Source organism: Sinocyclocheilus anshuiensis, unplaced genomic scaffold (assembly GCF_001515605.1).
Source record: "Sinocyclocheilus anshuiensis isolate Anshui unplaced genomic scaffold, SAMN03320099.WGS_v1.1 scaffold1658, whole genome shotgun sequence".
Classification (NCBI taxonomy): Eukaryota; Metazoa; Chordata; class Actinopteri; order Cypriniformes; family Cyprinidae; genus Sinocyclocheilus; species Sinocyclocheilus anshuiensis.
Genome location: NW_015547302.1, coordinates 269013 through 281934, shown reverse-complemented (window position 1 = coordinate 281934; position 12922 = coordinate 269013). Strand labels below are relative to the sequence as shown.

Genomic DNA, 12922 nt, shown 5'->3' with positions numbered 1-12922 from the left:
ATCTGAAGGCTTAAAAATAGGAGAAATAAGTAGAAAGTGAGTAGAAGTACTAGTAGAAGTAAATACAGTGAAAACCGTGCTTGTGTGCTTATAATATATTTTAGGACTTTGTAACATAATTTTTGGGAACTGTTTTTCAGTTTACGTTCTGTGTTCTCTCTCTCTGTGTGTGTGTGTGTGTGTGTGTGTGTAGGTGGGGGGTCATTACGGTGTAGTGTGTCCTCTCACTACGCTAGGCTCACAGCATCAACCTGAGACCAGATACAGTTAATTATCTACCAGCACACACACACACACACACACACACACACACACACACACACACACACACACACACACAGACAAGGGTGCATGAACTAACCAGACTGACAGAAGAACCTTCCGTTGGACAGAAAAGAGACAGTCTAGATGAAAAAGACATAAAGCGAGGTAGATCTGAGGCTAGAGACAAGTAGAAGACAGATACCTGGTCCCAATACACGGCATGTGATTGTGGATCAGCATCTGCACTAAAGAAAAACGCACGAGAGGAGCGAAGAATGGATATTCTCTTTCTTGACAGGACAGACAAACACCAACAGCAAAAGAAGAACCAATGAGACCAGCCTCCATCACACATGCCCTTCCTCTCTTGCCAACCTGTCTTCCTCCATCCTCTACCTGTCCGCTCGGTGTCGTCCTTTGGATCTGCTAGCAGACGGGCATTACTGGCATCATGCCTGCTGTGTTGAAGTCTTCTCTGGATGGGAGCATGACAGATTCGGGGGAGCTGGAGCAGGCGGCAACCCCCTGCTTTGGAAAAGTGCCCTGTGACCTGCTCCAAAACTTCCCTCACACTAAGCGTGTGGGCAGCTACCTGGTGGGCAAAATGATCAACAAGGGCTCATTCGCCAAGGTTATGCTAGGCATGCACATCAGTACAGGAGAGAAGGTAACAAGCACACACCCAGTCTCTTACACGCAGACGCTTGTCAATCAAAGGCGCACTAAGGGTGTCAGTCATCGGTGCGCTGAAGGGTTGTCATCCATTTTTCATGCTGTCTCGCTCTCTCAGCTTTCATAGCAACTCCGTCTTGGCTAATCTCTGACACGCACCGCAGTAATAATCCATCCACACGAACACACTCAAACTGTTAGAGACATTTATTAATACAAAAGGCACTTTATGTTTGGGGGAGGAGGAGGGGTGATCATGAATTGTGCGTTGTGTGGCTGTTGATGTTTTGATGTTGACTCAGTAGTGTTTCATTATTCATTTTGTTCATGTAATGGATCTGATGAATTTTTAGCATACTAAATAGTGTGTATTTTGTCTGCAGACTTCGATGGTGAGTTTTAACTTAATGTTCTTAATGTTTATAATAGATAATGATTTGTAATGGTGCTTTAGATTGTCATTATTTCAGTGATTTGCTTTTAGGGCCTGTGGAAATAGTACTTTACAGTTATTTGCTGTAAAATGTTTCATATGCGCCTACATCAGCGTTGTTAGAACATGAGTGAAAAGTCATGGTTACATTTTGTCATGGTATTTTAGTTAAATCATGTAAATGTAATTGACTATATTTTGTGTATACATTAATTTTTTTTTTTTTTTTTACATATAAATTACATTATTTATGTATTTATTTATAAATGTATTCGTGTTTATTTATGAATACATACATTATATTGCCTATATATTATATATATTATATTACATTATAATATCAATACAGAGTATTTGCTATGAGATGGCTAAAAAAATAATGTATGTGTGTGGGATTACTTAGCTGTAGTTTGGGCATAAATTTTGGATTTAATATATTATAATTTAGAATTTAATATAATTTATATTGGATTTAATAAATAATGTATATAAATTAATACAATTATTATTAATATTAAACAAAATAAAAATAATTTAAAAAACTTAGTTCACATTAAATTTAATACATTTGTTAATATCTTTAATTAATTTATTTAACTTCTTTTTTTTTTTCTCGTATCTCTTAAGTCAGTATCAATATAGAATGTCTAATAGATGCCTAAAAATATTCTGGGGAAATTGGAAAACTTCTGGGTTCATCGTGACGCAGACAAACAGAGAGAGAGAGAGTTTTAGCTCAACCTGTCTTCCTCTTCTCACTGTGGTGACCTGAGCTTTCATGGGTCAGTAATTGTGGCTGGTGTGTGTGTGTGTGTTACCAGCTCTTATACACATCACTAAGCCCTTCCTGACCACTCTGTTTTCCTGAACAGGTTGCTATGGTGACACGTAAGCACACATCACCCAAGCTCAATCCTAGAATTTGAGGTTGTAAATTATTATCATGGAGATCCTAAAGAGATGGACTTTGAGCTATAGTTTTAAACACAGCAAACTAAACTAAATCAGTTTTAATATAATATACTAAATACTATGGACGTTTTCTTTGGACAATAATGTCCCATAGAAAATAAAAATCAAGTGAAATCTCTTAAATCTCTTTTTTTCTCCTAGACAGCAATGAGATTAATAAATCTCATGTGTCACCTTTTGTCAACAATTATCTTGTTTGTGTCTGTATTTATTTTTTTCTAGGAAATTTTAGGAGAAACAGCTGTGGAAAAGTTAAATGAAAGATTTCTTATTGAATACTTTCAAGACTAAATCATCCATATTCATTTTAGCTCTATCAGCTTACTGTGTATCTTCATTTTTTCTAATAAATGTTAAGAGAAACATACGAGACAAAGTTGATAATAAAATGAAGCATAATGACTCTGTTTCTGTCACTGTCAGGTGGCGATCAAGGTGATAGATAAGAAAAAGGCTCGTCAGGATTCATACATTTTAAAAAACATGAAGCGCGAACCCCGGATTCACCAGCTGATCCGCCACCCGAACATCGTCTTGCTGCTGGAGACGCTGGAGACAGAGAACTGCTACTACATGGCCATGGAGCTATGCGGAGGAGGAGACCTTATGGATCGAATCTGTGAACGCAAACGGCTGGAGGAGAGAGAGGTTTGCAGATACACCCGTCAGATACTGTCTGCAGTGGAACACCTGCATCGACACGGGATAGTTCACAGGTAATGAATGGATATTCTTGCACAATGACACAATTGGACCCACAAAAATGAAGTTTTGAGATCATATGGTTTGTAAGGGATGTAGGGATATAGTGGGGTAGAACGAGAAAAAAAGAGAAAGGAAAACGCTGAGAGGGTGCTAAGCTGTATAGCGGACACTAGTTATAAGAGCCTTAAAATAATGAAGTGCAGTGTCATAGATGAGAGAAGTGTGTGTGAAAATGAATGAAATCAAAGAGCAAGTATGTGTGTGTTGATTTATTTGGCTGTAGTGTGGGGAGAAGATTTTTCGAATTAAAAAACAACAACAATTTTCCAATAAATAAATACAAACTATTAAATATGATTAATAAAACTACATTTTCTTTAGCATCTTATTAATAATAAGAAGAAATTTGTTAATACTTTTAAGTTTTAGAATCTTATGTAATTTATTTATACAATTACTTTTCTCGATGTAAAATGTATAAAAATATCTACAATTATAAAAGTAAAAAAGTGCATACATTTATTAAATTTATTTAAGGCATTTTAAAATGTTTAATAAATGAGTTGTTTATTCATTAGTTCATCAATAAATACATTTTCGTCTTTTAGTGTTAGAGTTAGTCTGTAGTATTTATAATTAGATTCACATGCACATAGAAAAACATAGAAAATAAAAACAAGTGCTGTATAGCATACATGAGAAAAGTGTATCTGAAAATGGTTTTGAAATCAAAGAGCAAGTGTGTGTGTGTGTGTGTGGGTTTACTTGGCTATAATTTGGGGAAACATTTTAAATTGAATACATTAAAGATTATTAATACAATTAATTATTAATAATCAGGATTATAATAAACATTATTTTTCCAGTTCAAATTAAATGTGATTCATTTGTTAATATTTGTAATTTTGGAATTTTATATTATTATAATTCTACATAATTTATATAAAATTACTATCCTGATAATATATAAATGCATTTTTTAAATTTTTATTATACATTTAACATCACATTTTCTTTTTTAGGGGTAGGTTTAGAGTTAGTCTGTAGTAGTATAATTAGATTAATGTATGAATATAAACAATTATATAATATAAAAATGATAGAAGTCTATGGTGTGTGTGTGTGTAGTTCTTTAGTCTGGCAGTGAAGCCTAACTGAGGCAAGAGTGGGAATGCCATTAGCTTCTCATGACATCATCAGCCAGAGCCACTATGGTTAACACATCATTCATGACTTCCTTACTAATGGAGTCCCAGGATAAAGCTTCATAATGCTGAGGTCTGTCACACACAATCCACTCAGTAAAGGGCCTTCGTTAGAATATGTCAAGGATCAAAGGATGTTCATCAGCCTACACATAGCCTACATACACACACACTTGACTACCCGTGGGGTTAGGCAGCATACACAGTCCCTATGGTAACGAAGGGAGTGTGTGGTTTCAGTTCAAAAGTTCACCCACTTCGAATGACATTAATCAACCCAAATCAAACTATTTTATCAACTGGCTCCACAAACACTCACTTTATGCCTTTGAGTCTGTCTCTGCTGACCTCGCTGTTCGATACACATTAATAATACCCCAAAAACCCAGTCACGCTGCTGGACAGCAGTCCAGTTTTCCCCTTAAACATGTCATGTCTGTCAGAGAACTTTAATACGGGCATATTTGAAGTAGTTTTTCAACTTTTCTTTGTACTTTGGACATTTTAGGGACAGCGTCTGTATGAGTGTGTGTGAGTTGAGGAACATTTGGCCGCCCATTGGGCTTTGAGATGTCAGCCTTCTCAGTAAAAATGGAGAGAAATGAAAATAACTTAGAGGGCTATGATGTTTTTATAGGCTTTTCATACAATTTCATATTAAAAGTGAGGAGCGTGCGGTCGTCAAAGTGAGTGTGAGTGTTTATTATGAAGTGGAAAGAAAGGGAGAAGGCGGGAGTAAGATAAAAGGAAAAAGAGAGAGGAGAGTGTAAAAGTAAAACTTGGCAGAATGACTGAACTTCCAGGACCACCAAGCAGTGATATCACCACCAACAATAACTCTCGTAGCTCTGTTTTTTAATACAAATCTCCTTTTAATTCACATTTTTTCATTACATTTTGTGTGCTGCTAGAGGTTCTTGGCTGGTCATGAATTCCCGCACATGGAGTGAGGTGATCTGAGTTCCCTATCAGCTGGACGCATACGGGTGTTTGTATATATGTACAGTATATATGAACAGTAGGGTCCCAAAGTCTGAGACCACTAGTAAAAATGCTTTTATTTTGCATTCTTTTTTTCTAGTTTAATACATTATATTACCATTATTAAAAGTCTAAGTAAAAGTTGGTGCAAAGAGCATCTTGTGCTTCAATGGAAGGCAGCGTTGTTATTGTTAACTAAAGCAACAAAAAATTGTTTTCAGTAATCTAAATACAGCTGAAATAAAATAAAAATATTAGTTGAAAAACTTAAAACACCTAAATGAAAATTAAAAATGTTGCCTTGGCAACTGACTGCAAGTACTAACATTACTAAAACTGAAATTTAAACAAAAATAAAGCTAAATATACTAATAAAAATGTCAAAAGCACATAACACAAATTACAAAACCTAAACTAACATTAAAATGGTCCCCAATGTGTGTTATTTTTTTTAACTAACCTCCTTCACCTTTTTTTAACTAGGGACTTGAAGATTGAGAACTTACTAATGGATGAGCTCAACAACATTAAGATAGTAGGTGAGTGTGTCTTGCCATTTGACCTTTTTACATAGTGTGTAAATGTACATCATTTATTCTGAGGAAAGTTTTTGTCAAAGCTTTCCTACTGTAATACATTAATAGTTTGACCTTTGACCTCTGAGAATAACCAACCGTTATGGTTGCAGTAGTGTAAACAAATGCACAGGAAGCACATCTCATTTACAGTTGGTCATCTTGCAAATGCTTTTATCCAAAGCCACTTCCAAATGAGGAATATAACTACTCATGAAATGCTCATAATTGCTTTAATGAGACGGAATGAGTCAGTTCCATGGTTCTCTGTCTCCTTCATCCTTGTATTCATGTATTTCATTTTGGGCTTCTGAAATCTGTATGATTTATATATTATTCTTAAATGCCTAATTTCCGATACGTCTAAGAAAGAAAAAATAAACTGATAAGTAGTCTGCTATTTAAAGTTTCTGTATCAGAAACTAAAGACAGTTGTATGTGCTTGTATGTTCATGTGAGTATTGTACACTAACATATAAGTGTGTTTGTGTGCAGACTTTGGACTGAGTAACACTCTGAAGGCAGATTCTCTCTCTCTGGAGCTGCTGAACACTCAGTGTGGCAGTCCTGCTTACGCGGCTCCTGAACTGCTGGCCCACAGGAAGTATGGCCCTAAAGTGGATGTGTGGTCTGTGTGAGTACACAAAGTACATGTATATGTATGTAGTTTACGTCAACTTTTTTATTGAAGATGGGTGTAATGTTTTTAAATGCTGGCTATTGATGAAGATTGTGTGTGTGTTTCTGTGTGTATGTGTAGGGGTGTGAGTATGTTTGCCATGTTGACTGGCACTCTACCGTTTACGGTGGAGCCCTTCAATATCAAGCAACTTCATCAGAAAATGGTTAATGGAGAAATCAGTCCGATACCATCGGACATCAGCAAAGGTAAAGTATACACACACTTTCCATTGACTTTCTAAAGACTTTTATTTATTTTTGTTTTTGATCTAACCCTCACAGAAACATTTTTGCATTTTTACATTTTCATTAAAACATTATTTAATATGTTTATTAAGCAGTTTTCTTCATGTGGGCAATATATAATATATATTATATACACATATATAATATATATATACATGCTCTACCATTCAAAAGTAGTAAGATTTATGTTTTTTTTTAAGAAATTAGCCTTTTATTTAGCAAGAATGCAATAAATGGATCAATATTCACAGTAAGACTATATAATTGTATTTTATATATAATTCTAAATACAATATAAAATATTTTAAATATATTATATATTTTATATAATAAACTATTTCTTATTATATAATATATAATTATATTTTTTATTTATATTTTAAATAAATAGTTTTTACTGTATTTTTGATTAAATAAATGCCGCCTTGGTGAGCAGTGAGCATAAGAAACTTCTTTCAAAAACATTTTAAAAATCTTACTGACCCCACACATATTCATACGCCTGAAGATTTATTCCTAAAGGGTTCTACATCAAGATGAGATACAAAGAGAGAGAGAATGAGAAAAGAGAACGAGAGATAAATGGTGTTGAGTGCAGTGGTGCATTTTAAAGTGTCCTTCTTCTCAATCAGATTGTGAGATCATCTGATCCAGCACATTAATATTAACTATCATGAATATTAATAACAGAGTATATTCACCAGTTGCAAAAATAGATGCACTACAAACATGATGATGCAAAATGTCTGCTAGTGGAACAGAACCTGGCCAGGTTTCCCGATTCGGTTGCAGATTACATTAGGTCATTACGTAGTTTGTACATTACATATTGTGAATTACCGCCAGTTTCACTGAAGCAGTGCATACATTGTTTATTAAAAAGAAGTGAAGGAAGTATTTAATGGAACAGATGCAAGTGCATACAGCCCTACAGTATGTACTAAATTGTCATTTACTAATGTCACTTTGGATAATATCTGCTAAATCGACACCAATCCAAAAATGTGTTCCATATTATAGTGGATATCATTTAGCATAATAATTAATATTATAAATAAACTAATATTATTAGTAGACATAAGTAAACATAAATTGTAACACCTACATTAACTGGTTTTATTCAAGTCAAATAATATCATTTAACATCACTGAATCAACATAAATATATTAATCTATACCAAACATTTCAGTTTAATGTGTTAAATCAGGTAGAAAAAACTCTGTATGGTAACAGTTGAAGGTCACCATCATACAGTCATTGCTGTGGGTGAAGTATGGTAGAAATGATTTATCATAGAATGCCATTTTGTGTGTTTTGTTGGCATCCTGAGGCTGACTGTAATGGCACTCTTTATTGAATGAGTAAATGTGATCGTCACTGTCTTCTGACACAAACACTACCTTCACCTCGGTACACACACACACACACACACACACACACACACACACACACACACACACACAAGGCCAGTGCAGTGCCAAGCTGGCTCTCTGATCTGAGGAGTCTCCCCCAGGTTGAGAAGGTGGAACAGGGGAGCAAAGTGCTTCTTGAATCTGATCTGCCCTTCTGTAAGAGAAACCTGGAGAAGTTCAGTCTGGGTCGGACACACACACATACACTCACTCCTCTGACAAATCAGTGTTGAGATCTTCTGTGTAAGGTTAAAACAGAGTTTTGAGACTCCTTTAGCAGTGTCAAGATGTCAATGTTCTCGTTCTTTATTTCTCTCTAGCGGCTGTACAGTTTGTCTTGTCTCTGCTGGAGCCAGAACCAGCAAAAAGGCCAACAGTAAAAACAGCAATGGAGGATAAATGGTTGAATGAGGGATATGCCAAGAGACCCCTCCATACTGTCACTCATAAAAACAGGTACCTGTAAAATGAAATCTAATGGTAAAGCTACCCAAAGGAATAGACATAGAGATGGACAAAAATTCACAAACATTTTGAAAAAATCAATTCAGCATTTCTAATATCTGTTTTTGTGTGTGTTTTTTGTTGCTTTCTAGGCTGTGTCCTGAGGATCTGAATTCTGCTGTGTTAAACTACATGACGGAATCTCTAGGTTACGGTCTGACTGATATCATCCACACGGTCATCAGTAACAAGCCGTCAACCACTTTGGCTTGCTACCATCTCCTGCTGAAAAAACTCACCAGGCATCAGAAGGTAGTGAGGACCATGAAGGTAAAATCGTACATGCTTGATACATGTATAAATTTTTTTATGTTTTTGAAAGAATACTCTTATGCTCACCAAGGTTGCGTTTTTTTAATCAAAAATACAGTAATGACTATTATATTGTCAAATATTATTACAATTTTAAATATTTTAAAATATGATTTATTTCTGTAATGGCAAAGCTGATTTTTTTCATTACTCCAGTCTTCAGTGGAAACTGATGCATTTTTTTATTCAGGATTTTTTGATGAATAGAAAATTCAAAAGAACATTATAAATGTTTTTCCTGTCACTTTTGATAAATTTAATGTATCTGATGAATAAAAGGATTCATTTATTTCCCAAAAAATCGGTATCACATTGGATATAGGTCAATATTACAGTTTTTTTATACCTCTATTTACATTCACGTTACATTAGCTGTGATTTAACATTATATTCAATCTTTAAAATACTAAAAATTAATATTATTATGTATTAATATTAATCTTAAATGTAATCTTTATCAAATTTCAACATACGTACAATATAATGTTGTGATGCCTAAATTTACTCATAGCATTTAAAATGATTCATTTTAGTTTTTAGCATTTTATTTTTACTTTATATACACAATATAATATAGAATTTTATTTATCTGTTTATCGATAATTTATTGGTTTATTGACCATAACATGAAAATAATTATCAGCATTTTAAAATTGGTGCATCCTGAAATACAAGTGTATTTATCAGTATTTCTTTTGTCCTCCATTTTGGAGAAGAAAACTGATCCCAATTCATGCTATGATGCCTTCTAGGTTGGCTAATTGTTAGGTTTTGGATCACAGCTAACATGTTAATGATTGTCCTCAGAGAGAAGAAAACAGCGAATGGAATCTTCTGAATAAGGGCTTGTCGAGAGGGAGAAGCAATGCAAGTGCAAAGAGTCAGCAGCAGGTAAACCGTCAAGCTATATCTCTATCCAAGAATTCCATCTTGTGTCTAAAACGATCATGTACACACAAAACATTTAACAACCTATTCCTTTACTAGTCTCCTCAGAGTGACACAGCCAATGAGAGGAGCTCAAGGCAGGCCAGTAAGACCCAGCGGAGCCAATCACAGGACAGAGACACCCAGAGTGGCACAAAAAGGACAGCAGAGTCCATTAGACTAACGCAGCCAAGCCTAGCGGACAGAGCAGATTCCCCCTCCTGCCTCCCCGTGGATACAGCTAATGAGATCGCCATACTGGTCGAGACACATGATGGACTGATTCCTAAGGGTAATATTCATTTCTTATATCACTAATACAGTGCTGCAAGGATGGTGTATTTTTTAGGCCAACCAGATAATCAATTAACATACTTTTTTTCTGAATTTTGAAGCCTAGATATAATCATTAGAAATAAAAAGCTAAAGTTAGGCTATAAACAAAGTGTACCACAAATGTACAACTTCAACATCACCACCACTAAGACAACTTTTTTAGTCTTTTTAATCTTAAAATCTAGAAGTTGGAAAGTTTGAGTTAGAATCATTTGCAACAGTGTGATTATAAATACAGCAAGGCTGTTTAAGTGGACTATTGAGTAGATAAGTTTACCTGTTCTGCATGATGCCATTTAATGTCCCCAACAACCTCTGTAGTCCAGTTTAGCAACCTTTTTCAAGACATATAAAAACTTTAAAAAAATTATGAGTGGGGTTTATATTGATGTATTTTATAGAATAAAAAATAGACAAAATCCTTTCTTGCAGCCATCATGTTCTTGCTAGAGCAGGACAAAATAGCCAACCAGCGCATTCGTAGAGAGGGTTTTTTTTCCCACTGATGTTGACTGGACGGAGCAAAGGAATCATTGTGAACCTCATTAAGAGTTGTTACAGCTACACCAGCCAGAACGTCTTCTAGACACATACTGGATAAGAATGTCCTGCTCAAAGTTGCCAGATCCAACAAAAAATAGTTCAAGATGCACTGAATCCAGTAAAACACAATTAATGCTTGAATAATGTAATAAAGGAACAAACTATTTCCTGTTTAAGGAAATTGTTTTAGTATAAAATGTGATTTTTACCTACTAGCCTGTTTACTCAGTTCATTGTGATTCGTAGACTGAATAGGTCCCGTGGAGTAAATTACATTGTGCCCTATCACTTGAACATGGGCAAAGTGAGTGCCAGTCACAAAGCCGGTCACAATTAACAAAGCTTGTTGATGGTTTAAAGCATGTTATCATCAAATCATCATCAGCATTTACATAGTCTAATAGTAGTCCATTAATCTCTCACACACGTCCCGCACTGTCCTGCAAAATCACATCTACAGTCTTGTAACAAAGCAATAACCAAGTGGTCACCCTATTTTGGACCCATTTAATTTAGAAATTCATACAATGCATACTCAGCTGACAGAATCTGTATATGTGTATATTTCAGTCTTAACATTTGGTGAGAAGGAGATGCTTTGTGTCTCACCGCCTAAGTGTTCCTGCAGAGAGGGGAGTGGCACCAAACTCTGTGACTCCGCCCCTTGTGATGCCACTGTAACCATAGAAACCTCTAGAGACTCCCAGACAATGAAAACATCAATCAAACCACATGATCTGAGACCGGCTTACTCTGACAAATATCAAGCGCTAGAATACGAACATCAGCCTGATGACAAGTTAGAAAAGCTGCAGACGTTCTACTCCGAGAAAGGGGCTTCTCCCAGAACGGGACAGCGCTTTAAGGATCTATTACTGGCCATTGAGGAGAAAACCTACAATGCTCGCCACCTCAGCGCCATGGAAACCATAACACAAACCTCCCCTTTACCTCGACTACGTCACACTGGAATGCTGAAGGAAGCCACACCTAGAAAAGTCACTTGGGTCGGTCTTACGCGCCACACAACGCCTGGCACTGGCTCCTCGCCTTTCTTAGTAAATGGGTCCAAACCGCCATTGTTTCCATCTCAGAGACAACAAGCTCTCGTCAATAAAAACCTGAGACATGCAAAGGAGAAGAGGAACGCAGGAACGGGAGGGGGAGGAGGGATCGGTATCCCCAGTAATACCGCGAAAAGAAATTCTGTTCAGTTGCGAACAGCTATACAGCGCAGAGTCACGGACCTCAACTTACCAATGCTTCCATCTGCTTTACAAAACAAATCAGACAAAAAGACAGAAATACTCAGAATGGATTTCGGGTGACATTTGAGGCCTTCTCAAAGGGAATATGCTGGGTTCAATACAAGTCATGCTCATTCGACAGCATTTGTGGCATAATGTTGATTACCACAAACAAATCATTTTGATTCATCCCTTGTTTAAGGCAAGACTACGGTGGACGAGAAGTGCAAAACAAATCACAATTCTAATGGCGCTGTCTCAAACTATACCTACCTCTTCCGGTTTGTCTGATTTGTCGTTGTGTTTTCTGACTTGTTATTTTGTTTTCGAATTTGTCATTGTGTTTTCTGACTTGTTATAATGTTTTCTGAAATGTTGTTGTGTTTTCTGAATTGTTATTTTGTTTTTTAGACTTGCATTTGCGTTTGTAATTTGTTATTTTGTTTTCAGAATTGTGATTTGTTTTGCACTTCTCGGCCACCGTACAAGACACTACAGGCAAAACCATTGTTTTTTCATGCACATATATTCTGAAGGTTTTTACAGAGGAGTTTGTTCATATATACCCACCTCGTTTATATAAATGTTTATTCCTTAAAACATGGTAAAAATATCTTTTGACAATATTTTGTGTTTTATAGAGTCATAAAAATAGAGATATCCAAAATCCCCTCTGTAAAAACCTTTAACTCTAATATATCAATAAAGTGGAATTTTGAACTTTACTTTATCCAATGTTCAGATTTGACAAATGTATGCAAATTTGTGCATATTTGATTTGATTTGAAATGTTGAAACATAACATTTCAGAAAACTGCTATTAATCAACTGGTGAATGGGGCACCATTAATTTTTAGAGAGTTGGACTTGTAAGCCAAAAGTCACTTGTTGGTGGGGGAGTGAATG

General features: G+C 35.6%; 1 protein-coding gene across 1 annotated transcript; it reads left to right on the top strand.

Annotated features, from left to right (window-relative positions):
- Nucleotides 1-715: 715 nt before the first annotated feature.
- Nucleotides 716-12097, top strand: LOC107701694 (hormonally up-regulated neu tumor-associated kinase homolog A-like). Its single transcript, XM_016503764.1, has 10 exons — nucleotides 716-931; nucleotides 2765-3057; nucleotides 5716-5771; nucleotides 6303-6441; nucleotides 6568-6695; nucleotides 8468-8603; nucleotides 8744-8921; nucleotides 9771-9854; nucleotides 9951-10182; nucleotides 11340-12097. Exons 1-10 carry the CDS (start codon nucleotides 716-718, stop codon nucleotides 12095-12097), a joined length of 2220 nt encoding a protein of 739 aa, XP_016359250.1.
- The last annotated feature ends 825 nt before the right edge of the window (nucleotides 12098-12922 follow it).